This window comes from Pogona vitticeps, chromosome 3, assembly GCF_051106095.1.
Source record: "Pogona vitticeps strain Pit_001003342236 chromosome 3, PviZW2.1, whole genome shotgun sequence".
In the NCBI taxonomy this organism is placed as follows: domain Eukaryota; kingdom Metazoa; phylum Chordata; class Lepidosauria; order Squamata; family Agamidae; genus Pogona; species Pogona vitticeps.
Window position 1 is genome coordinate 202,300,364 of NC_135785.1, and position 24,387 is coordinate 202,324,750.

The 24,387-nt window shown below is 40.8% G+C and overlaps 1 protein-coding gene across 2 annotated transcripts in view; it reads right to left on the minus strand.

Moving 5' to 3' along the window:
* Nucleotides 1-953: 953 nt before the first annotated feature.
* The window catches only part of SIM2 (SIM bHLH transcription factor 2), a 70,416-nt gene continuing 46,982 nt past the window's right edge, over nucleotides 954-24,387 (minus strand). Inside the window, exons 8-11 of one of the 2 annotated variants that reach the window (XM_020789312.3) lie at nucleotides 18,601-18,748; nucleotides 16,810-16,978; nucleotides 11,280-11,688; nucleotides 954-9,919 (exon numbers count right to left, since the gene is read on the minus strand). In XM_020789312.3, the coding sequence (XP_020644971.2) occupies nucleotides 9,204-9,919; nucleotides 11,280-11,688; nucleotides 16,810-16,978; nucleotides 18,601-18,748 (1,442 nt within the window). In that variant the 3' untranslated portion in view covers nucleotides 954-9,203. The remainder of the gene's footprint in view (nucleotides 9,920-11,279; nucleotides 11,689-16,809; nucleotides 16,979-18,600; nucleotides 18,749-24,387) is intronic. The other variant, XM_072994123.2, reaches the window with a different exon arrangement.

A 24,387-nucleotide genomic window follows, 5' to 3' on the forward strand; every position in this document is an offset into this window, starting at 1 on the left:
TCTGAGAGAGAGAGAAGGATGAAGAGAGTTTTGGGTATTTGAAAACATGGCGTTGAATTTCTTTGATCTAGACGAAGGAACCTGATTTAACAATATGGACTGCGTAAGAATATCGTTTGTTTACCTTAGTTTATAGTTTAGATTTTGTTTTGTTTAATAGTTAATTTTTATAGAAGGTGCTGAAACGTTATGCTCTTGCTTAGAAATGAAACTGTAGAGAAATGTTTTCTTTGTTCACTTAAATAAACGCATGTTGTTTAATAATTGGCCTTTCTAGTCCTTTGAACAGAACAGTTTCCCTATAGATAATAAATTTGGCTTACGTTACCAAAATTGAGTCATTGAACAGTAAAGATACGGTATTAAGTGGTTTCTTTTTAGTAAAATCGAAACAGCCTTAAATGCAGGTTTGCCAAGAGTTCATGTCCCGGGAACTGTGTTGACTCAAGCAGTTAACTTAAATCGGGAGTGAAGGAAGCCTGGATTTTCCTGTTTCGTGGTTTTTGATCTCATTTATGGGACCAATAACTCACAAGAGCCAATCAATATTTATTATGAAACTGATACTCCATTCAGCATTTCATTCTGTTTCCATATTTGTGACAAAGTGGACATATCCTGAAAAGCTCACATTAAAATATAATTGTCTTTAATGCATCACATGGTTTTGTCTTCTTTGTTTTTTTCTCCTTTGGATTTCGCCTGATGTGCTTGCACAGACTAACACAGCTACCTACTTCCAAGTAAACATGCATAGGATTTGTGCTATAGGCATTGTAAAATTATTAACAAGTTTGCTGACACAAGGATGAACTTTTTAACTGATGTAGGTCATAGGGCAGAGAAATGTATAAAACAGCCTACTACAGTGTGAGATTCTTTCAGTATTATAGAAACAAAAACATATACTTTTCTAGTCTATTTTTCAATTAATTTCTTGCCAAGTTAGTTAGTTTTGTGTGTGTGTGTGTGTGTGTGTGTATGAGAGAGAGAGAGAGAGAGAGAGAGAGAGAGAGAGAACGGCAGCATTCAATGACAGGTACTTAATTGTTGATAGAGGAGTTTAGTAAATGACAAAGCAGAAAGAAATGAAGCATTCAACTTTGTACTTCCTTTTTAATTCTGGATTTAACCGGGTGTACTAGTTTACAAATGTTGATGTTGATAGATTCCATGTTATCAATTATTTGAATTTTCATTTTTGCTTGGTATTCTTAATTCAGGAAGAACATGGTACATTAATATATGGAAACACTATATGTAATGGAGTTAAAACCAGATATGTTATTAGAGAAGAATGCCAAAATACAACTCTTGCAGTAAAAATAAAAGAAAAACTTAGATGGATGATGGAAAAAAGCACTTAACATTGCAAAGAAAAAGCCAGAAGCAAAAGTAAAAGGTGGCAGAAGTTGAATGCAGTGTTTTAATGAGTGTTGTATAGAGAAAAGAGAACTATTGCAATAAGCACTGGGGGAAAAACAGGAGAACAACAAAAGGGGAAAAACAAGGGATCACTTCCATAAAATCCAATAAATCAAGGGAAAATGTAAGCCTAGATTAGGAGTGCTGAATAACCAACAGGGAAACACACTATCTGACCAGAAGAAAATAAACACCTATTTATTATACCTATTCAGTATATTGAAGACCTATACAAGACCGATGAAAAGGTGATAGGCTGTTTTGAAGAGGAATCATATGATGAAGAACCTGCAGTTCTAGGAAAGTGAAGTGAAAAGTGCTCTGAAAGCACTGGGAAGAAATAAATCACCAATGTAGATGAAATGCTGATAGAATTATTTCAAACCACAGAGACAAAATCTGTTAAAATGGTAATAAGAATATGACAACAAATATGGGAAACAAAATATGATCCACAGACTGGTAAAATTCAATATACATTCCAATGCCCAAGAAAAGAGATGCCAAAGAGTGCAGTAACTATAGGACCACTGCTTTAATTTCCCATGCAAGCAAAGTGATGAGCAATGTGCTGTAACAGAGTATTTTACCTTGTATGAAGTGGGGATTGACGTATATTCAAACTGGATTCCAAAAAGGAAGAGACACTTAAGATCAGATTGCAGATATCTGCTGGCTACTGGAACGCACCAAAAAATTTCAGAAGATCAGCCTGCGCTTTCTAGATTGCAGCAAATCTTTGACTGTGTAGTTCATGAGAAGATTGTTCTGAAAGAAATGAGTGTGCCTCAGCACTTGATTGTCCTGATGTGTGACCTTTATAGTGGGCAAGAAGTTATCATTAAGACAGAATATGGAGAGACAGAATGGTTTCCTATAGGCAAAGGTATGCAAAGAGTTATACAGTTTATCCCCTTATCTTTTCAATCTGTATGCAGAACATATCATAAAGAAAGCCAGACTAGATTGAGATGTAGAAGGAATGAAAATTGGTGGAGGAACGTCAATAATTTAAGATATGGAGATGACACCGTCTTACAGGCAGACAACAGCAATGATAAGTGAAAGTGAAAAAAGAAAGTGTCCCAGCTAGACTGCAGTTGAATATCAAGACAAAAATCATGACTACAGAAAAAGTGCATGACTTTAATGTTGACAATTAAGAAATTGAAAAAGGGGTTTTATATATCTTAGTTCAATCATCAATCTAAATGGAGACTGTGACCAAGAAATCAGCAAAATACTGAGACTTGGAAGGGCAACAATGAAAGAACTAGAAAAGATCACCAAGTTTAAGGATGTGTCACTGGAGAACAAGAACAAGAACTATTTCTAGAGGCAAAAATGGTGAAACTGATTTCTGTGAAGATTCACAGTCATCCAGGGAAGGTTATCTGGAAGATGAGTCATGGCAACTGGACTTCTTTCATATTAGTTGAAATGTTTCACTACTCATCCAAGTAGCTTCTTCAGTCAGAGGACAGTTGGTAGAGACCCTTGATAGCTCCTTCATCTAATCTCACCAGACAGGAAAGAAGTGCTCTGATATCCCTCAGCAGGGATGAGACCATCACCATACTGTCTGTGGACAAATGAAGATTCACTGTCGTCCTCAACACTATGAATTACTATAGAAAAATAAACTCACTTTTGGAACACACATACGAGAAACTGCAGAGGGACCCCACCAACATTTACAAGAGGAAAGTAATAGAATACTTGAAACACTTGGAAAAGAACCACACCGGGTGACCTACCACCGGTTGTATCCTGGAGAGCCCACCACCACCTTTATGGACTTCCCAAGAGACACAACGAAGGAGTCCTCCTCAGACCCAGCAGCAGCGGCAGCATGAATTCAGTAACATAGAATATTACTAATACCCAGCCACCATCTTAATGCCATTGTTTGGACTCTCAGAACACCACATTCACAACTCAGAGGAGTTTGCATCAAAGGTCAGAGAACTGAAACTAAATACAGTACTGACAAAACCATGGTATCCTTTGATGTCACATCCCTCTTCACCAGCATTCCCACCCCCAATGCCCTAACAACTATGAAAATGAGCCTGAAAGAAGACAACACCCTCTCCACTAGAATGAATCTCAACCTGTACCAGATATGCCTGCTTATGGACCTGTGTCTGAACATCACTTACTTCACCTACAGAGATGACTTTTACAGACATAAACATGGCTGTGCCATGAGTTCCCAAGTGTCACCCTTGGTTGCCAACTTATACATGGAAGAAATGGGGGGGGGGAGCACTAAACACCTGCCAGGGGACAACTCAACCCATTGGTTCAGTTATGTGGACGACACCTGAGTGAAAATCAAGAATCAGGAGGTACAGGCCTCCACAGACCATATAAATGCAGTGGACCCAAATATCAAGTTCACCAGGGAAGACACCAAAGACAATCAGCTGGCTTTCCTGGACTGTGCAGTCATCATAGGATCCTACGGCAGCTTAGGAGTAGAAATCTACAGAAAACCTACACACACTGATCAATACCTGTGGTTCGACTCTCATCACCCATTGCAACACAAACTAGGGGTCATCAGGATGCTAAACCACAGAGCAAGAAACATCCCCACCTCCACAGAAGCCAAGAAGAAGGAAGACATCTGAAGACAACCCATAAGGCCTGTGGATATCCAAAGTGGGCCTTTAACAAGACAATGTCCCAATTCAGCAAGACAATGGAACAGTCCAAAACCCAGACCCGACAGAAGAACCTGGTTATTCTTTACATGGTGGGTGTGTCTATAGACACCACATACCTGTGTACTTCAAATCTGCAAACACACAAAGGCACAGACTCATCCACCCAAAAGACCGGACACCAAAATAAAACAGGAGCAATATAGTATATGCAGTCCAATGCAAAAAGGAGTGTTCGGAGCGCTACATTGGAGAAACCAAACAGCCACCAAACAAGCGAATGGCTCAGCACAGGAGGGGCAATGGCGCAGCACCACAGTCAGCAGTGTTCCTTCATTTGAAGGGCAAAGGACATTCATTTGATGACCAAGATGTACTCATTTTGGACTGAGAAGGCAGGTGGTTTAGAGAGGGCTCATGGAGGCCATACATGTCCATACAGAAAATCCCTCGCTCAATAGGGTTGGTGGCCTTAATTACAATCTGTCTCCTATTTATCTTGCTGCCCTTTCATCCATCCCCAGAAAGATCAGGACCATACCCATCAGAAAGACCACTGTTACGAATGTGTGGAGAAGGACTGCAGAAGTGGGATTTTCACTCCTTCCCCCCCGTCCTTTGTCCATCTAACCAGCGTATTCAGACCAGGGGGAAGTGAAACCAAAATGCAGGATATATCAGGGGTCTCCTACCAACTCTCCTCAGACTGAAGAAGCTACTTGGACGAGTAGTGAAACTTTTCAACCTAATAAAAAAGAAGTCCAGTTGCCATGATTCAACTCCCAGACGAAACTGTTTCTGGCATACTTTGGGCACATCATGAGAAGGCAAAATTCTCAGGAAAAGGCAATAATGTTTGGAAAGGTTGAAGGCAGCAGGGAAATAGGAAGACAAAATACAAGATGGTTTTACTCCCTGAAGGAAACCACAGGCTTGGGTTTACAAGAGCTGAGCAGGTCTTTCAGAGATCTCTTCAACAGGACATTTTGGAGATCTCTCATTCATAGGCTCACTGTGGAATTGGAGGCAGTTTGAGGGCACATACAATAGGATATTCATTTCTTAATTTACATTTTGCCAGGTCATATCTCCTATGTTGTAAACTATGCAGAAGAAACACAGATCATTAAAAATAACTTACCTTGATCAACAGTTAAATAGTGGTTAAACACAACTGGACAGTTTCCTTAAAAGAATTAACGTGCAATTTCCTCAATTTTTTTTTCAAAGAGTGAGAGTACATAGAGAATGAAGAAAATCTATTGCTTACCATAATGGTTGTCTATCAGATTTCTTTTTATGATGCAGGTAATTGCCAGAATCTGATAAGTAGACACATTTTTATTTCAATGAAATGAATATATGGATCTTGGCATAAATATACTAGAGTGTCACCTAAATGAACTCAGAGTGGGCAATGGTCTGGCACACTGCAGACAAGCCTGCTTGTGATAACACATTCAAATAATTTGTGATAGGATTCAGTTACAAAAAATTAAATGATCCCTTCATGCTTAATTTAAGGGTGTTATTGCTGTCTTCAATAATACTAGCTGCTGAAAATAAAAAATCACAGTATTTTCCTTCCGATGCTAGAGTTTTGAAAATAATTTCTTGCATTATGAAAATATGTTGTCTTTTATCAAGATTAAGTACAATACATAAATATTGAAAATGATTTCTAACAAATTTAAATTGTCTGAATGAACTGAACGTGTTCCTAACACAATGCATCGGCAGAGGATGATACAATTGTGATTTTGGTATAGAAACACACAAACATATTACTCTGATACTGCAAGCAGATTCAGAGTTTCAGATCTTCAAGCTGTGATTCTCAGAGGTTTGCATGATATTCTGGGAAGTAGTCTTTTTCTTATGAGCATTGTTCACTTCCATGAACTTGACTAAACTTATAGAATAGGGTCTAGTGTTTTTAAGACACCTTTCAAGGGAGGGTTGGTTTTTTAAAAATCTGAATGGCTTTGCAAAGATTCAGGAAGTCAAGTTCTCAAAATATTGCAGGTGACACCACACTGAACTGGTAATTTTGAGCCTAATTCCTGGCCTGCTGATATTAATATTAAACAGGTTTTGTCTGTTAGAGGTCAACTGAATTTAGGGTTGTCCACATGTGCCACTTGGAGTCTATGTCCTAGGGTATTGTGACTCCCTTTTGTAATATGTACATATAGAAGACACTACAGCAGTGGCAAACAGCCAACATAGGTCTGCTTTTTGTAGTAAACATCCAGATGTGATACCAGCGTTATGCTTGATTTTTACTGCCCCTTTCTCTATGGTGGTAAATATTAAAAACAGTGGTGTCTTGCAAGACAAATGCTTCACAGGATAAAAAACTAGCAAGACAAATGGTTTTGGCAATGGGGTTGATGACTCGCAAGACAAATGTTCCTATGGCTGTGCTTCACAAGAAGAGTATTTTCCATTTTTTGTTACTGCCTCATGTTTGCTGATTTTAAATGTTTTTCTATGATGTTTAAAAAGTTAAAAGTTTTTGACTGAATTTTTAAAATCATCTGCACAATATGTATGGCTTTAAAGAGCACTTAATAAACCCTTTGTAAACAAAATTTGACTTTGTTCTAACTTTTTTTGCCCATTAATTAGATTTCAATGCATTCCTATGGGAAAACGCATTTCGCAAGATGAATTCTTCGCAAGACAACATTAACCGCGGAACGAATTAAGTTCTTCTTGCGAGGCACCACTGTATATGAGTACAGCCCCAAAACAAAGATCTAAAAATCCATTTGTTGAATGGTGACTCAACACTGAAGGAAATCCCATCATTTCAATGAGTCTACTGTTCTAGGGACTACCATTTAGAGTCAAGTCTACATGTGCAAAGCCTGTGTAAAAGAGCCTTCCTAACTTATGAGATACTGTAGGTTTTTCCAAATGTAGCCAAAACCAATGAATCTTGCTGTGAAGTACCTCACTTTGTTCTCACTTTGAAGTAAGATCATGCAAAATGGAAGGAACAAAGCCACGGAACATTTCAGCATACACACAAAAAGTGCAACAAAGCATAGTATGGTACCTTGCAGCACAATTGGTGTTGTGTGGGCTGTTAATTGGTAACCAGGCACTTCCCCTTTCTTAGTAATTTTGTGCCTCCAGAGAAGCCTGTATTACACTTTGGGACATTCTGGATTCAACTCAAGGCACTGTTTAGCTCCATTTGGTTTATTATGCACATGACTTTGGCAATACATTCCTGTACTTTTAACAGGATAATACTGAACACAACAAAACAAGCTTGTTTCCATATAATAACTGTTAGGACAATAGAAAAGGGAATGCCTTCTATTGCAGAAAATTCAGAAAATTGTTTAATTAAGAAAATGCTTATTATTACATTTCAAGTTATTTGACAATTGAAAAGGTGCAATCAATGACATTATTTTCTATATTGCACAAGAAAGGTACATTAGACAGGATTTCTCAAGGAAACAACCTTAAAATTGGTTCTGAATATATGCAAGTTTATGGCAGAATGGCTGTCGGCTGTCGAGTACAGGATTTCCTCCATACCTTTAATGGTACTTCACTTTGCTGGGAAAGTTTCAGCAATTGAAACAACAGTGAGAAGTTGCTGGTGAGAATAAATTGAAATTATACATCTGACTCCAACAATCCCATTTTTAATGGCAGTATATATATATCTTTACATGTGAGGCAGCCTTCTGTCAAGAGTTAAGAAATGTTATGGCAGAAGAACAAGCCCCCATTAGCTTTCCCTGCAAAAGAGTCCTTAGGCATCCACATGCATTTCATGTATACAAGTATTTCCCCTTCAATATTACAATCAGCTGCACATGTGGAACTTACATGTGTACCTCAGCACCCACAGAGATATGGATTAGAGCAGTAGCAATACTGTAGCAATACATCTTTGCAGATATTGGGGTATCTTACCTGCCAAACTCAACCTGACAGGAAAAAAACATCAATATAATGGCAGAAATCCAATAGTAAGTCACAACTAGAGTTTGCCTATTGGACCAATGGAGGAGCTAACTTGCCAAAGCCCCACTGATTCAATGGGCCTACTCTAGTTGTGACTTACTACTACCTTCTAGCCACTGTGTGCTTGCTGAAATTTAAAAAGTGCCTGAGAGTTCTCATCTAATCATTAGTGCTTTTGATAAATGCATTTTATTGTATCTTTTATCATAACAGTGCTTCAACGTCAGGGGCTAAAACATAAATCTCTTAACTAGAAAATAGTAACAACTGAAATTGAAAAAAGATTCATTCAGATCTTACCAGTACAACAAACTGAGAACACATCTCCCATACTGTACTTTCTTGACTGTCTAAGAGGTTTGGATACAGTCTTTTGTCTTGGTGATGTACTTGAAAGGGGGAAATCCCTTTTCTATTAATTTTGAATAAATGTATTTAAAGGAGTCTTGTCATTGTGAGAAGCCACCAGCTCTTTAGCAGATACTTCCTAGTTTACTGGGCTAATCAATTTTAATTGTTTGAAGATGCATAGTAGTGATGCTGTTGCCAATCGCTGACTGCCTTGGTAATACATTTCAGGAGGAGGAATTACTATTAATAGTTTGGTTTCAAGGATTTAAAAACAAAGCTCATGTTCATATGGTAATACACTTCAAGTCATTTTAACAGAGTACCCAAATAGTTGTGAGAATTACTGTCTCTTGCCAGACTATTCATTTTTCTTATGATCAAATACTGTATTCAAATACTCATTATATCCAGATATTAGAATTATGGAAATATATTGTTTAAGGAAAAAAGCCAATCTTTTTATCAGTATATGAATTCCTATAATTTAAGTTGTACACTAGAAAAATAACACAAATACGATCGATTGCATGGCTTCTTACTGGCAGACTCAGCTGCAGAGATTAATTGGTAGCAATGAAGCACTCAAGTTAAATGCATGACTTCCAGACCATAATATTAGGTTCACATGGTTTACCAAGAATGCATGCACTTATGTGTCTAACCTGACCTTAAACCATGTGCGCCATGTGCAACCATGTACTCATGCTTTTTGGAAACCATTTGTTTGCTTTATTTCTTTAGTTAAAACACAGATTTCTGTTACTGTCACCTTCCATTGGTGATTATTACAGAAGTTCCAATATAATGGGGAAGTGCTGGCTCCTTGTGAGTCTCAGGGGAAGAGGCTGATGAGGAACTTTGGTTTTTGTAAAACATGTTTACTTCTTCAGAACCATACCCATAATTTTCTGCTACATGTCCTGTGGCAGCACATGAAGAGGTTTGAAATGTGCCATGTTTGGCTAAAACCCGGTGATAGTTCAGAAGCACAAATGGAACTTGCCCAGGATGCCTCATATCTACTGTGTGATCACTTTCAGGGTTATGGTCAAGTTTGACTGTCATTCTGTCATCTATTTCCAGCTCACCTAGATTTGTAGAATGAAGGGCAATGTGTTCATACTTAGGCTCTTTCATACAGATTCTTCTTGTCTGTTCATACACAGTTGAAACAGGGAGAAGGTGACTTAATTGTCCAATAGATTTAGTTTGGAAACCTTCTGATTTTGACAAAAAGGAATTTGAAAAAGGCTTTTCACCAATGTTAATTTTTTCTTGTATATCTCTGTTGAAAATTAGTTTATTTTCTTCTTTAATGAAATGATGGTGTGCGGGATATATTCTGCTTTCCATTTTGTTATGTTTTATAATGCTGGAATCATAGATCTCTTCTTTATGTCTATTTGGTGTCAGAGTGGCGCAGCTTGCAAAGCTGTCCGAGGTTCCTTCTTCCTGGCTGTATCTTCTAGCTGGCAGTGGCACTTAAGGAGAAGAAATAAATACTCAATAAGTAAAAAATAGAAGCTGTCACTTACGTCTGCAAGCAAATAAAAATGCATTAAAATAGATTCACTTACATCTGCATACAAATCACTAAAGGCTTCATAGGGTGCATACTTTTTTCATGCTTTTTATGAGTGGTATCTGATGGTGTTCAACCGCCATACAGATTTGTGAATTGCCACGTTCCAAATGCAATTAAGTGGAAAGCGAAGGGAAATCCTCCACTCCTGCTTCACACCAAATTAATTTTAAAGTACAGTGGACCCTCTACTTACGGAATTAATCCGTATTGGAACGGTGGCTGCAGGTCGAAAAGTCTGTAGGTCGAGTCTCCATTGACCTACAATCATTGAAAACCGATTAATCCCGTAACTGGCTGTTTTTGTTCCATTTTTGTTCCATTTTTGTTTTTTTCTGGTCTGTAGGTCGATTCTCTGGCTGCAAGTCGAACCTAAATTTTGCAGCCAGAGAAGTCTGTAACTCGAAAAGTCTGTAAGTCGAGCCGTCTGTAAGTCGAGGGTCCACTGTAATGTCTAAAAATTCCTGAAAAAATTTAATTAGTCAACTGTTTGTCAGGCAGTTTGATTTTTAAATCTGTTGGGATTCTTACAAAATATAAAATGGCTCTGTGTACATGCCATCAATAAACTGAGACAAGACTCATGAAATGCAAGGGCTTTTCTTGTTTTGGCCAGAATCCAAAACCTAACAGAGATGTCACCAGCAGGGGGAGATTGCTGGTAATTAAACAGGTCCTCCATGCATCTTGGGACTTGCCTCACTTGACTGCAATGAGACTGATTGTGGGCCAGTTGCAGGTGCATTGTGCAAGCCCCAAATTGAATGAGAAACTATTTTCTTCCCTGCAGTCCCCCTGGTGATGACACCATTGTTCTTCATGGGCATAATTTATGCTACAGGATTTTGGCCAAAATAAGAAAAATCCTTGCATTTGATTGGTCTTGTGTTTTTCAATTTGTGGCAGAAATCCAAAACAGATATCCCAAATACATTATTATTGTGATCTAAAGTTGTGCACAGTGTTCATGCCTTTGTTCTTTGTAAGATTCTGATAGTGTATTAATATTCATAGGATCCTGTAGTTCAACTATCTACCCTGATAAAGCACACAGAGACTGAACTACTGGGCCATACTATCCATTACAGACAGACCATAATTAGGAAACTGAATTCCTTAAGCACTGGTCACATCTGATTATCAGCACACCTTCCCCCAGTTTGGAAAATTAACTCAATTACAGCATTACAAAAAGACTTAAAATTCAAATGTTTCTCCTGAGTACTATACAGCTTCATATTTGTACATGTAATACACACCTTCATAGCCTTGTAAGAGATTATGGCGTACACTGCTGGCTGGCTGATCAGAAGGACTTTTAGATGGTGATTGGCTGCCTGGTACAAGAGAATTGGCATAGTGCCACTGGCACTCTCCATTTGTCTGCAGTGTACTTAAGAAAAATCGAGCTACTTCGCAAGGTGTTCCTTGAGACTGCCCAAGTTTAGAAGGCAGCATTTGTTTTTTGCTACTGAATACATGAGGGTCTACAGGAAAGTGTCCATAATGGTAAGGGAAAGGTAAGCTGTATGACGGGGTATATAAAAGTTCGCTGTTTTCTGAATGGAAGGCTTGTTCTTGGATGGTGGTAGAATTTGCTGTCGAGTTGGATCTCCAGCTTCCAACATGGCCACATTCCAGTTTGTCTGTCTGGAAGGAGCTGTATTGCTGAAAAAGCAAATAAAAAGAAAGAAAAGTGTTTAATAGCTGACTCTGAAATCTGTCAGAATAACAGAGTGCACTGCAGCCAAGTACTCTGCCACCTTGAACTACAGTTCTACCAGTTCATATAAACTGAGAGGAGTTGGCAGTGCTCAGTTTCTAAAGAAAGGAACTGAAGCTCAGACCTTTTGGGGACACTGCCATTTGCTCTAGAAGCTATGTTCCTTACTTTGTGGTTTTTCAATGGTTGTGGAGGTGCTCTGCACATGATCAGAGACACTGTCAACCATCCAGCTTAGTGCTGGTATTGGTAATACATTCTGGAGGTGATCATTAACAGACACTGAAGATGTAAGAACATGTGAGGGGTCAAGAACAACTCAGAGACTAAGGGGTCTGTTGTTTTTACTCCTTATGTATTCCTGTAGACTCAATGTTCAAAACTGCAACTCAGTTTACATTTTATCTTTAGCCAGAATATACGTGTTGCACATCTAATCTAAAACATGTTGGCCAAGATCCAAAAGTATACTTGGTGTCCAAGGCCAGTGGAATTAAGTTTTTTTTTCCTCTCTTCATTCCGTTTCAGCCTGACACGCTGCCAGTAAACTTACTTGAGAGGCTTTCCTATCCCTTCCTAGCAGTTTTTTAGGGTATACAGGGGGCTGCTGCAGGAAGTATAGAATGCTATTGATTCTCATGGAAACAGCAGGGTCCAGCTGAAATAAACCCTTTGATTTCGGTCTCTGTTTAATGAGAAATTAACTGGTATTCCAAAGGGAAATGCTACAGCCAAGTATTCATTCTAGAAAGCTCAATTTGCTTCTGATTTATGATACAGATTTTAAAAGTACTAATTTAAATAAGGAACTGGCAGAGCAGCAGGAAGTAATAGATGGGGTTAAGTACATCAAAGCCAAAGGAGACAACACTGATTCTGTCAGCTTCATTCCTAAATGTGTGTGTGTGTGTCTGTGTGTGTGTGTGTGTGTGTGTGTGTGTCTCTCTCTCTCTGTGTGTGTGTGTGTGTGTGTGTGTGTGTGTGTGTGTGTACTCATGCTGGCGGCACCCCTTTTTTTAGCTGATTTTGCCTTCCTAGTTATTCATCTTTCCTTATTTCTGGAATTTGAAATATCACAGCCTTCACTGTAAAGAAATCTAAGATATTCACCATAAACATTTCATTATTAAAATGCCAGTAAAAATGGACAACCATTGGCCAATGTCAAATCCAATACAGATTGCACTTCAGCTATCTTTCCCTGTCATAGAAACCGAACTGTTGGTCAAAAGATCTGGCAAAAAAATAGTTGTTCTCACCTGGTGCTAAAACCTGACCATGTTGGCACTAAGGTTAATCCCCAAGGGATTGGGGTGTCACCACTAAGACCCTAATAAACAGGTCCAGAAAACCAAATTTCTTCTGGTGATGGTGTAACCAAAGAGATTCCACCAATAGACGTCAAATCATTCAGAAGAAAACTTGTTAAAATATTTGCTTGCTCTTTAAAAATAGGTTTTCATTGCCTTAAAAAAATACTTTTGAGTATTGCTTAGAACAATGAGAAAGTTACTTAATAACTGGCATAAAAGTGCCCTATCTCTTGTACAAAACTGGCTTCTGCTACTATTAAAAGAAGAACAGATTCCTGTGACCCAAATCCGGTGAAGATAACAAATTTAGAGAACTGTTTTGAGAATTCTTGTCACTAAAATTATGGGCATCCTTGGGCACTCAAATACAATTAAGGAAAATGCCTAAGATAAGGAAGAAATATCTGAACACACAAGGGATGTGCTGGCACTGCGGGCTAAACCGCAGAAGCCTGTGCTGCAGGGTCAGAAGACCAAGCAGTCGTAAGATCGAATCCACGTGACGAAGTGAGCGCCCGTCACTTGTCCCAGCTCCCGCCAACCTAGCCGGTTCGAAAGCATGCAAATGCGAGTAGATAAATAGGGACCACCTCGGTGGGAAGGTAACAGCGTTCCGAGTCTAAGTCGCACTGGCCATGTGACCACGTAAGATTGTCTTTGGACAAAACGCTGGCTCTATGGCTTGGAAACGAGGATGAGCACCGCCCCCTAGAGTCGAACACGACTGGACAAAAATTGTCAAGGGGAACCTTTACCTTTTTATCTGAACACACCCTATCAATCTAGGGTCTCCCTCACTACTCCAGTTTAATGTGCATACTGTATATTATAAAGTCAGCTGAATTACCTATGCAGAGAGAAGCAGGCCATTGGTTAACAACAACAACAACAACAACAACAACAACAACAAAAAATGGCAGGGACCATGGCCCTAGTCTATGTGTGTATACATATAAATTTCTTCATGTGTTTATTATTATTATTATTATTATTATTATTATTATTATTATTATTATTATTATTATTATTATTATTATTATTATTATTATTATTATTATTACACATTTCCCCCAACAAGGGACCCAAAGCAGCTCACAATATTAAAATTCACACACTTAAAAAACACAAAAAGTTAAATATTAAAAGGTAAATTAATCAATATATCATTTAAAATTAAATCAAAAGATCAAAACATTAAAACATGGAAAGATTTAAATTATTTGCTGAAATGGGGTTCAGGGATTCAGTTGTAATTGTTAAAGACCTGCCTGAAGAGATGGGTGTTTAGCTATTTTTGGAAGGATAATAGGGAAGGGAACATCCTGATCTCCCGAGGGAGAATGTTCCATAGCCTAGGAGCTGACACAGAGAAGGCCCTCTCCTGTGTCCCCATCAGCTGTGCTTGTGCTAGCAATAGGATCAAGAGGAGGACCTCCTCTGCTGATCTTCATCGCTGAGAAGGCACGTGTAGGCAGATACAGTCCTTCAGGTAGCTTGGACCCAAGCTGTATAGGGTTTTATAGGTAATGAGCAGCACTTTGAATTGGGCCCATAAACAGACTGGTAGCCAGCGAGTTTTACACCAACTGGTTTCCAAATCTTCAAAGGCAGCCCCACACAGAGAGCGTTACAGTAAACCAAATGGGATGTAACTAAGGCATGTGTCACTATAGCCAAATCCAACATCTCAAGAAACGGGTGCAGCTGGTGCACCAGCTTGAGCTGTGCAAATGCACTCCTGGTCACCGCCGAGACCTGGGCATCCAAGCTTAGGGATAAATCCAGGAGTACACCCAAGCTGTGGACCTGGTAGTATCCCTATTCCCTCATCTGCCTTCTGACTAACCAGGGGCACCTCTGTCTTGTCTGGATTAAGTTTCATTTGTTTGCCCTCATCCAGCCCCTTACTGCACTGGTTTAGAGTCAAGATAGCTTCCCAGGAATTAGGTGGAAAGGAGAGATAGAGTTGGGTATCATCCACATACTGGTGACACCGAACCCCAAAACTCCAGACAACCTCTCCCAACCGTTTCATGTAAATGTCAAAAAGCATGGGTGACAAAGCAGAATCCTGAGGAATGCCACAGGCCAATGGCCAGAGTGTTGAGCAGGCGTCACCCAGCACCACCTTCTGAGTTCTCCCCTCCAGGAAGGACTGAAGCCACTGTAAACCAGTGTCCCATCCAAGTCCCATCCCAGAGAGATGACCCAGAAGGATACCATGGTCGCTGAGAGGTCCAGCAGAACCAACAGGGACACACTCCCCCTGTCTAGTTCCCAGTGTAGGTCATCCACCAAGCCGACCAAAGCTATCTCTGTCCCATAGCCAGGCCTGAAACCAGATTGAAGATGGGTCTGGATAATCCACTTCCTCGAAGAATCCCTGGAGCTGAGAAACCACCACACGTTCCAGTACTTTGCCCAGGGATGGGATGTTTGAGACTGGCCGGTAGTTATCCAATACACTGGGATCCAGGGAGGCCTTCTTCAGTAGCAGTCTTATTACTGCCTCCTTTAAGCAAGCAGAGGTCCTACCCTGCTGCAAGGAGGCATTTACCACTCCTCGTACCCAATCAGCCATTTCTCCTCTGGCTGCTTTTATGAGCCAGGAAGGGCAAGGGTCGAGCACACATGTGGTACCATTCACCTCTCCAAGAATCCTGTCCACAACATCAGGCTGCACCAACTGAAAAGTATCCATTAAAACAGGACAGGACAGGGCCAAAGTTACATCCACTGGGTCTGTATCGATTACACCATCCAGGTCAGAGTGGATCCGAGCAACTTTATCTGCAAAATATCATGTAAATTCCTCACAGCAGTTTGTGGAGTGGTCAATATTTTGTTCTTTTGGTGGGGCATGTACGAAGCCCCTAACCACTCGAAACAACTCAGCTGGATGACTTTGTGCAGGTGCAATGGCAACAGCAAAGAACCTTTTCTTTGCTGCAGCCACTGCCACTGAATAGGTCTTCAAATGGGCTCTAGCCTGTGTTCGGTCAGATTCACTCTGAGTTTTCTGCCATCATTGCTCTAGTCTCCATCCCACTCGTTTCATCACTGCCAGATCCCTGGTGAACCAGAGGGGATGCTTAGGAGCAATTATATCCAGCGCCCTGGCCATTTCCCCATTCCAGAGATCAGCCACAGCTTCAACAGGATAACCTGCCGAGGCAACAGGAAACTCCCCAAGAGCCATCAGAAAACCACTTGGATCTGTCAGTCTCCTGGGGCAGACCATCCTAATAGGTCCTCCACCCCTGCAGAGATTAAGAGTTCCAGTAAATTTAAACCTCACCAAGTAGTGATCTGTCGATGACAACGGAACTACAGAGAGCTCCTCCACACCCAGATCACCATCATCCTGCCCAGCATGAAAAACAAGGCCCAGAGTGTGCCCTGCTATATGTGTGGGGCCATAAATCAGTTAAATTACTTTCCCTAGGATTCTATGCAAAACTATGTGAAGGATTTGCAAACTGCTGATAAGAGATACAGTTACAAAGGAAGTTGTGCTACAAAATGCTGTTGCACCAGTACAATTCTCTAACTGCAGAAATGATGACACTGCATTCATGCAACAATCTTAGTCTTGATCCAGAACACATAACAGATCCAATGCAGCAACTTGTATGTTTAGGCTCTAAGGGCGGTATAATTTGATATTGAAAAGATTGTTCATGTAATACCAGCTGCATATAGGTCATTGCCACTGTAGCTCAGTATGAAATATTCTACTGAAGAAGGGATTACCTGCGGTGGATAGGGAGTTGTTCTAAGTTTTGTCTTCATTTTATTATTTCTAGGTTTTGTTGCTTTTCTTGCTTCTTGTGAGGTAGACACTGAATTTCTGCATGAAAACTGTGATTTGGAAATGGTGACCTGGTCCAGTGACAATGGAAGTTCCTTGTATTCTATATCGCTGCAAAACAACAATAATATTACAACAAAGAATGGTTCTTAAAGTCATTTCTCTTACTCTGCTATGAGCCTCATCATCATAAATGTAGCATTAGAAATCTCAAACATATCACATAATAAAACGGAGACCTTTATGTCCAAAATAGAAGAACAGGTTGCTTTGATATATTGCATATTATCAGAAAAAGCTAACCTTACAATCTCATTTAATTAAGATTGTTCAGAATGAACTGAACCTTTTATTCAGCTCCCAATATTAGATTGATCACCAATGTTCTATGTATGCAGTGAACTGATACTGTATACAGCCCAGTATAGGGCATGCTGCATTTTCAAGAGTTCCCCAGCTTACATTTGACTTCATATTACTTTGATGTGCTCTTAAAATTCTGAATCTAATAAGATGGCAGGAACAACTCTCCCATTATGCATAATGAACCGGGCACCTTATATTGCATAATGCAGAGAGGCAGACCTGCAACAGACCACCTAAAGCCTACCTTCAAGTGTTCCCCTGTGTTCAAGAACAGAGTTGCATGTGCTGCGTTTGTTGTTGTTTAGTCATTTAGTCATGTCCGACTCTTTGTGACCCCATGGACCAGAGCACGCCGGGCCCTTCTGTCTTCCACTGCCGCCCGGAGTTTGGTCAGATTCATGTCGGTAGCTTCGATGACACTGTCCAACCATCTCATTCTCTGTCGTCCCCTTCTCCTCTTGCCTTCACACTTTCCCAACATCAGGGTCTTTTCCAGGGAGTCTTCTCTTCTCATGAGATGGCCAAAGTATTGGAGCCTCAGCTTCAGGATCTGTCCTTCCAGTGAGCACTCAGGGTTGATTTCCTTGAGAATGGTTAGGTTTGTTCTCCTTGCAGTCCAGGGGACTCTCAAGAGTCTTCTCCAGCACCACAGTTCAAAAGCATCAATTCTTCAGCGGTCAGCTTTCTTTATGGTCCAGCTCTCACTTCCACACATCACTACTGGAAAAACCACAGCTTTGACTATGCGGACCTTTGCTTGCTGTAGATCCCTATGCCACTCAGGAGTACTGAAACACACTATCCCCATCACTAGTTGAAGTAAGATTCAACTTCTCTACGGGGAATGGAGACATCTTGCCATTTTTCTCAAGGACATCCAAATGTATTGGGCTAGCTCTGGTGGATGATGTCTAAGAAGCATTTTTGCCAAGATTACAAGAACGATTACAAGCCCTACCAAAAGCAGACCCATTGGAATCAGTGGTATGTAGATTTGTTGTAATTAACACATCCCATTCATTTCAGTGGGTCTGCTCTAAGTGGGACTATGTTGGATTCAGTCCTTTGTTATGTCTCTACAACAGAGATCTTCAGAAATAGCAGTATGAGACCCATAAGTAAGTTGATCTTCAGATTACACAGGTCATACCAAAGATATGTTTCCCCCCTTGGGGCATACCAAAGAAAAGGTGATGATCTTACCAAAGAGGGATATACTTGTGAAGAAAAACAACAGCAGCATATATTTAATGTTCAATGTTTAAGCAACAAAATGGAAAAATAAGATGGAAATAACAAGTTACAGTTATAAGACCCCCAAGGGAGCAAAACGAAAATGATAAAGAAGGCAAGAAGCATGGACTTACGTTAGTACATAATTCACACTCACTATGCAGTGAGGTCGTGATGATCGACTATTATGTACAATGGTGGCATAGCTCTGGATCCAAACCCAGCCACCATTCTTTGACAGCAATCGATAGTACTTGGTTGTGACTTGCCCTTTCACCAACACTATAAAAATAATATGAAAGGGATTTAAATAAATTTATATTCTCCCCTTCTGATGCAGAACTTCACACGGATGTAACTGCTTGACAGCCCAACAAACCCTGGGTCAGCTGATCTAGCCCCAAGGCTTTCTGTGTCGTCTAGGCTCATATTGGGCTAGTTAGTCAACTGTGTGGCCACATGCTGCCACTCAACTTTAACCATTCCTTCTTTTTCTTTAAATGGAGAATATGATGGAGATGGTCATCTTCAAAAACAAAGGACAAACTATTATTCTCCCTTTCTGCTGCAAAACTACAGATGGCATGTATGAGATTCTGAGGTGAATCAGGCAAATCCCTTCAATAAGATTATACTGTATGATGTAATCTTGCTCTGAATGGAAAATCATTCTACAGTACTTATATTTATTCTGTGTGTTTTCCTTGAAGATCTGAAAGACAGATATGAGTAAAATTTGGCCCCCTATAATTAAATTTCCAAGGAAGAACTTGGTGCAAGAAACTTATAAAATATTGGTATTTGAATGATGAAAATCGAATACTCTTCTCATACAGATTTCATCTTGTTTCCTTTTTATTATTTACACCCTGCCTTTATCCCCTGGAGGACACAGGTCTCCTTTAACATAAAATCTGATAACAAATAAAACTCACTTGAATAGTACATAAATAGTACATGCATATAGTACAGGCTTGGGTGCTCAGAAGTCTCAAGAGGTGTGTGTACTTAAAAAACTCATTGGAACCTTCATTTGTGTTATATCCTGAACTCTTGGCATACATCCAGCCCTAGATACCTTACACTATATTCTAAGAATCTACTCTGTTCCTCTTAAGCATAAAGCACAACCCAGACCAGAAAATAATTCTGTATTGTAGCCTATTGCATATGCTAGTAGAGCAAGCAGGAAGTTAAATAAATTTGTGATTTCAAACTCTGCAGAACAGAATGGTTAACAGAACACATTCCTGCTGCCCTCCCCCTGGAAAGAAATCACAACCAAAACTTCTTCTAGGAAAATAGGAAAGCTGCTCTTTATTACAAAAATACACTGAATTAGTAAAGACTATAATAATCCCAATTCTAGCTAAAATGAAAATGCTTGGAGCAAGGATTGCCCTTGCACCTCTTGGGCAAAAAAAAGTCTCTTCTGTCCTCTTCCAGACAGAGTCAGGAAGGAAACATGAGAAGGAAAGATGTGACATCAGCCATCTAAGAATATTAGTCTAAATCGAAAGTAGGTCTCAGCATATGCCAGAAGAGGTAAAGGGTAATCTCAGATTTCAGGATGCAAAGACATGCAGCAGCTCAGTGTAAACTGAGTTCCACCTAGGTATCTCCAACACCACTTCCCAATGAAGCATGCACTCAACTTCAGGTGTCAGATCTTGCACAATGGCCTGATCAATGCACCAACCTCTCTTTAGTTGCACAACACTTCCGTTCAATTCCTTGCTTTGCTTATCTCTTACAAAGTACTGCTTCTTATTACTGTACTGTGTTTTATACATGAACTCACTCCTGTGTAGATCATACTGTATGCACCCTCAACTGTCTTCAATGATCTCCATAGGTTCTGAATCAACTATGCCTAAATCTGTTAGTAATTGTATTCTCAAAGGCTTTCACTGCCAGGATCCAATGGTTGTTGTAGGTTTTTCAGGCTGTTTGGCCGTGTTCTGGAGTTTTTCTTCCTATTGTTTTGCCCATCTCTGTGGCCGGCATCTTCAGAGGACAGACGTTAGAACTCTGTCTGTGTTTTGAGAACAGACAGAAAACAGATAGAGTTCTAACTCCTGTCCTCCGAAGATGCCAGCCACAGAGACTGGCAAAACATTAGGAAGAAAAACCTCAAGAACACGGCCAAACAACCTGAAAAACCTACAACGATCAGCTGTTACTAATTGTTAACATGCTTCACAGACTGATATATAATGCCACTGTTGTTCCACCGATAGGCCACTTCTCTGTAGCAGAAAAGGATTCTGCTAGCTGACTGGTGATCAGTGATGTTGCCAGCAAGCAGGCAGAGATGGATCTTAAGTACTTGTTCATATACAGCACTGTTACAGAAGCCATAGTGGCAAGTTTTTAAGGTGGAACTACATTCTTATTGAGACAAGTTTTATTGAGAGAGTCTTTCGGATAAGTAACAACAGTGAACCACACACGTACCAACTAAGTCCGTCAAGGTTCATGTAATAAATAAGATTGCTGGTACTTACTGAAAGGAAAACATCCTAATGAGAGGACTGTCAACACTCACTTCACCATGCAGTAATTATTGACCAGTTAGATTGATCTAGGGTTTTGACTAACCAGTCTAATCTCCAACAGTTACAAGAATATTAGGCACAAGAAGAATAAAACAGACAAGAAAGAGGATGCAACAACCAAAGTGGATGTCCCTGTATAAAATGCAGCAGATCTTTTCCTTTCTCATCAGACAAGTACACTTTCCTTCCACAACATAAAATCAACATCCCATGATGAGTACCAACATTCTTCTTTCATGTAATAAAGGAGGATTTCCTAACAAGAATGACTTACCAAAGCCATAAAGAAAACTGAGGAAGGAAAATAACAGACATCTACCCTAGGAGTAAATTACCGCCTGAAACTAGACAGGCAACACCCTCCTGCCAAAGAACACCTTTTCTGATCAAAAAGATCCATCCTGTACTGTTGTACATATGATGATTGTTACAAAGGTAGAGTGAAGAATGAGAAGGAAGAATATATGAGTTGAAGGCAAGCTAAAAAATATCCTGTATGAAAGTAGGCAGGAAGTAAACTAATCACTCAAGGTGGTCTCATCCACTGGAGGAAACCTTGGATCAATCTGATTAGTCAAGTATTACTGCCTGGCAGAGCAAGTGGGGGGAACAACCCTCTTCTTAGGGTGACCTCATCCACTACATGAAAAGTTTCTTGTTAACTACTGTTACATACAGCACTGATGTTACCTGTCTGTCATGGGTTTGGAGGGAAAGTTCCATCCTATGGGGAGTGGAAGGCGGGACATCAGGAGGAGGGGCTGTACTGTATATATATGTGAAGCGTGTGTGGAGAAGTTAGGAGACTCTGGGATGTGAAGAAGCAGCAGCTGGGAAGAAGAAGCTGGTGTGGGAGTCTGTGTGTCAGACAGGGTACTACTGTGTGTCAAAGTACCAACCTGATAGGTTCAGGTGTCTGTTGGTTAGCCAGAACTGATAGGTTCAGGGTCTGTGCTTCAAGTTAAGGGTTCTGTGTGAACCAAACTGTGTGTATGTATGAGTGAAACTAAGCCACGTTACTATATCTTATTCACCTGATCATTTTATTTTGCCTGTGTGTTGTTTTAAATAAACCTTATTCTTTTATTGTTTAAAAATCCATCCCTGGTCTGTGTGACTTCTTATAGGGAATGGTTGGTGGCAGCTTAGTTAACGTGTGGCAGATCCCAGTAGGTCTGGGTTTGTCACATTGATTGGTGTCCAGCGTGTGGGATACGACTGGTCCAGTTGTCCAGTGGTCCAGCAAAGCCTTGGCACGTGTGCCCAGAGCAAGGGGGGTCTAGTCAGGGACAATCTGAGGCGCGTAGGTAATCTTCTAGGTGTACCTCAGGGGGAGGTGCGCTAGTGGAAGAACGTGCCAACTGGGGAGACTAGATTAGGGTGCTCTGAGGCAGCCTGTTTTGGCGGGAAAACGCTGAGGCAAAACTGTGTAGTAGCAGTGATCTAGCCTGCCTGCTGAGAGGCCCAGCAGAGGGGGGTAGACTCTAACTCGCTACAGTTGCAAGTAGTGCTGAAAGGACAGCAGCAATCTATAGGGAAAGCTGGTTCTGAGGCAAAAGAAAAAAAAAAGTGGTCGTTTTATTTTGAGGCTTGACTTTTTAAAGCAGCCTGTTCTGAGGGGGGATTATGCCCTTGACTCGAAGCCAGATGGCAGAAATGGGTGAAGTGAAAGACCCCCAGATGGACCAAGGTTCTGAGGATGAATTTGGCTCAGTGCAAGGTGACAGCACAGGAGAGCAGAACCCAGAACTCAGAAAATTGCTCATAGCCCAACAGCATGAACTGAGGATGAGGCAATTTGAAGTGGAGGAAAGGGAAAGGGAAAGGCAAAGACAATTTGAATTAGAGAAAATGGAAAGAGAAGAAAGATTGGAGAGAGAGAAAATGGCGTTTGAATTAAGAAAATTGGAAATGATGAACCAGAACAATAATAACAATAGGGATTCTGAGGGAGGCCAATTGTCTAAGGCTGACCTGAAGAAATTCCCTGTGTACCACAAGGGAGATTGTCCTGAGGTGTTCTTTTCCTTAGTGGAAAGAGCGTTTGTGGACTTCTCAGTGAGGGAAACTGAGAAGATGACCATCATGCGATCTTTAATCAGTGGTAGCCTGGCTGAGGTCTATGCCGAGATGCCTGAGGAACTGATGAAAGATTTTGCAGAGTTTAAAAAACTGGTGTTTGCAAGACATGGGATAAATGCGGAACAGCTGAGGCAAAGATTCAGGTCCCTCACAAAGAAACCAGAGCAGACTTTTACCCAAGTGGGGGCCCAATTGGTGAGGCTGCTTGAGAAATGGCTATCTCAGGAGGGGACAGAGACCTTTCAGCAGCTCAAAGACTTGATAGCGCTGGAACAGTTCTATTCAGTCCTGCATGGGGAACTGAAATTCCAGGTGAGGGAAAGGAAACCGAAATCTGTGGCAGAAGCCGCCGAGATTGCAGATTTTATTTCCCAAATAAGAAAGCCCTTGGGTGAGGGGAAAGCGATGGGGAAACCTAAAGAAACCTACAGCAAGTACTCTCAGGGACCAGGGAAAAGCCAGCAAGGGGGAGGGGCCCATGGTGAAGGGAAGCCCTCAGACATGAAACCAAGACCTCAGATTTTGGAGGGAAAAACAAAACAAGATGAGAGAGAATCAAAATACACCAGAAAATGTTATTTCTGTCAGGGAAAGGGCCATCTAATCTCAGAGTGTGAGAAATTAAAGCAGCTAAAAGGAATTGTGCCTCAGGATTCGAGTGGAACCAAGCCAAAAGCTGTGTTCTGTGTCCAGAAAGAGCAAGGCTCATTGTCACTGAGGGAGCCTGTTGCCATGGCTACTCAATCTGGAACAGCTACATCTGCTGATCAGGCTGAGGAAAATGGTCCTCTTGTGGAGGTCAAGCGCTGCTTGCTGGTGAGAACAGATTCTCAGTTGTTTGAGACAGCAGGGGTGGACGTAGGAATACTTGACCGTCAGTATCGGGGGCTGCGGGACACTTGTTCCCAGGTGACCCTGTGCCATCCAGATATTATTCCTAGGGAATATGTAATCCCAAATGAGAGCATGAAGGTGGCAGGGATTGAGGGGCAGGTAATCTCTCTGCCAGTCGCGGAGGTACCTGTGAACTTTCAGGGCTGGAGGGGAGTTTGGCGGCTAGCAATTTCATCGACTCTGCCAGCAGCCGTGCTCGTGGGAAATGACCTGGCTGAACATGTGAAACGGGTGCTAGTGATTACACGTTCACAAGCCACCACGGGGACAGTTCAGGGGGGTAATGATGAGCCAGAGACGGAAGCAGGTGGGGGGAGTTCAGAAGCTGTGGTGGAAACCTTAACCACAGACAGCAGATTTGGACAAGAGCAAAAGGCAGACGCCACT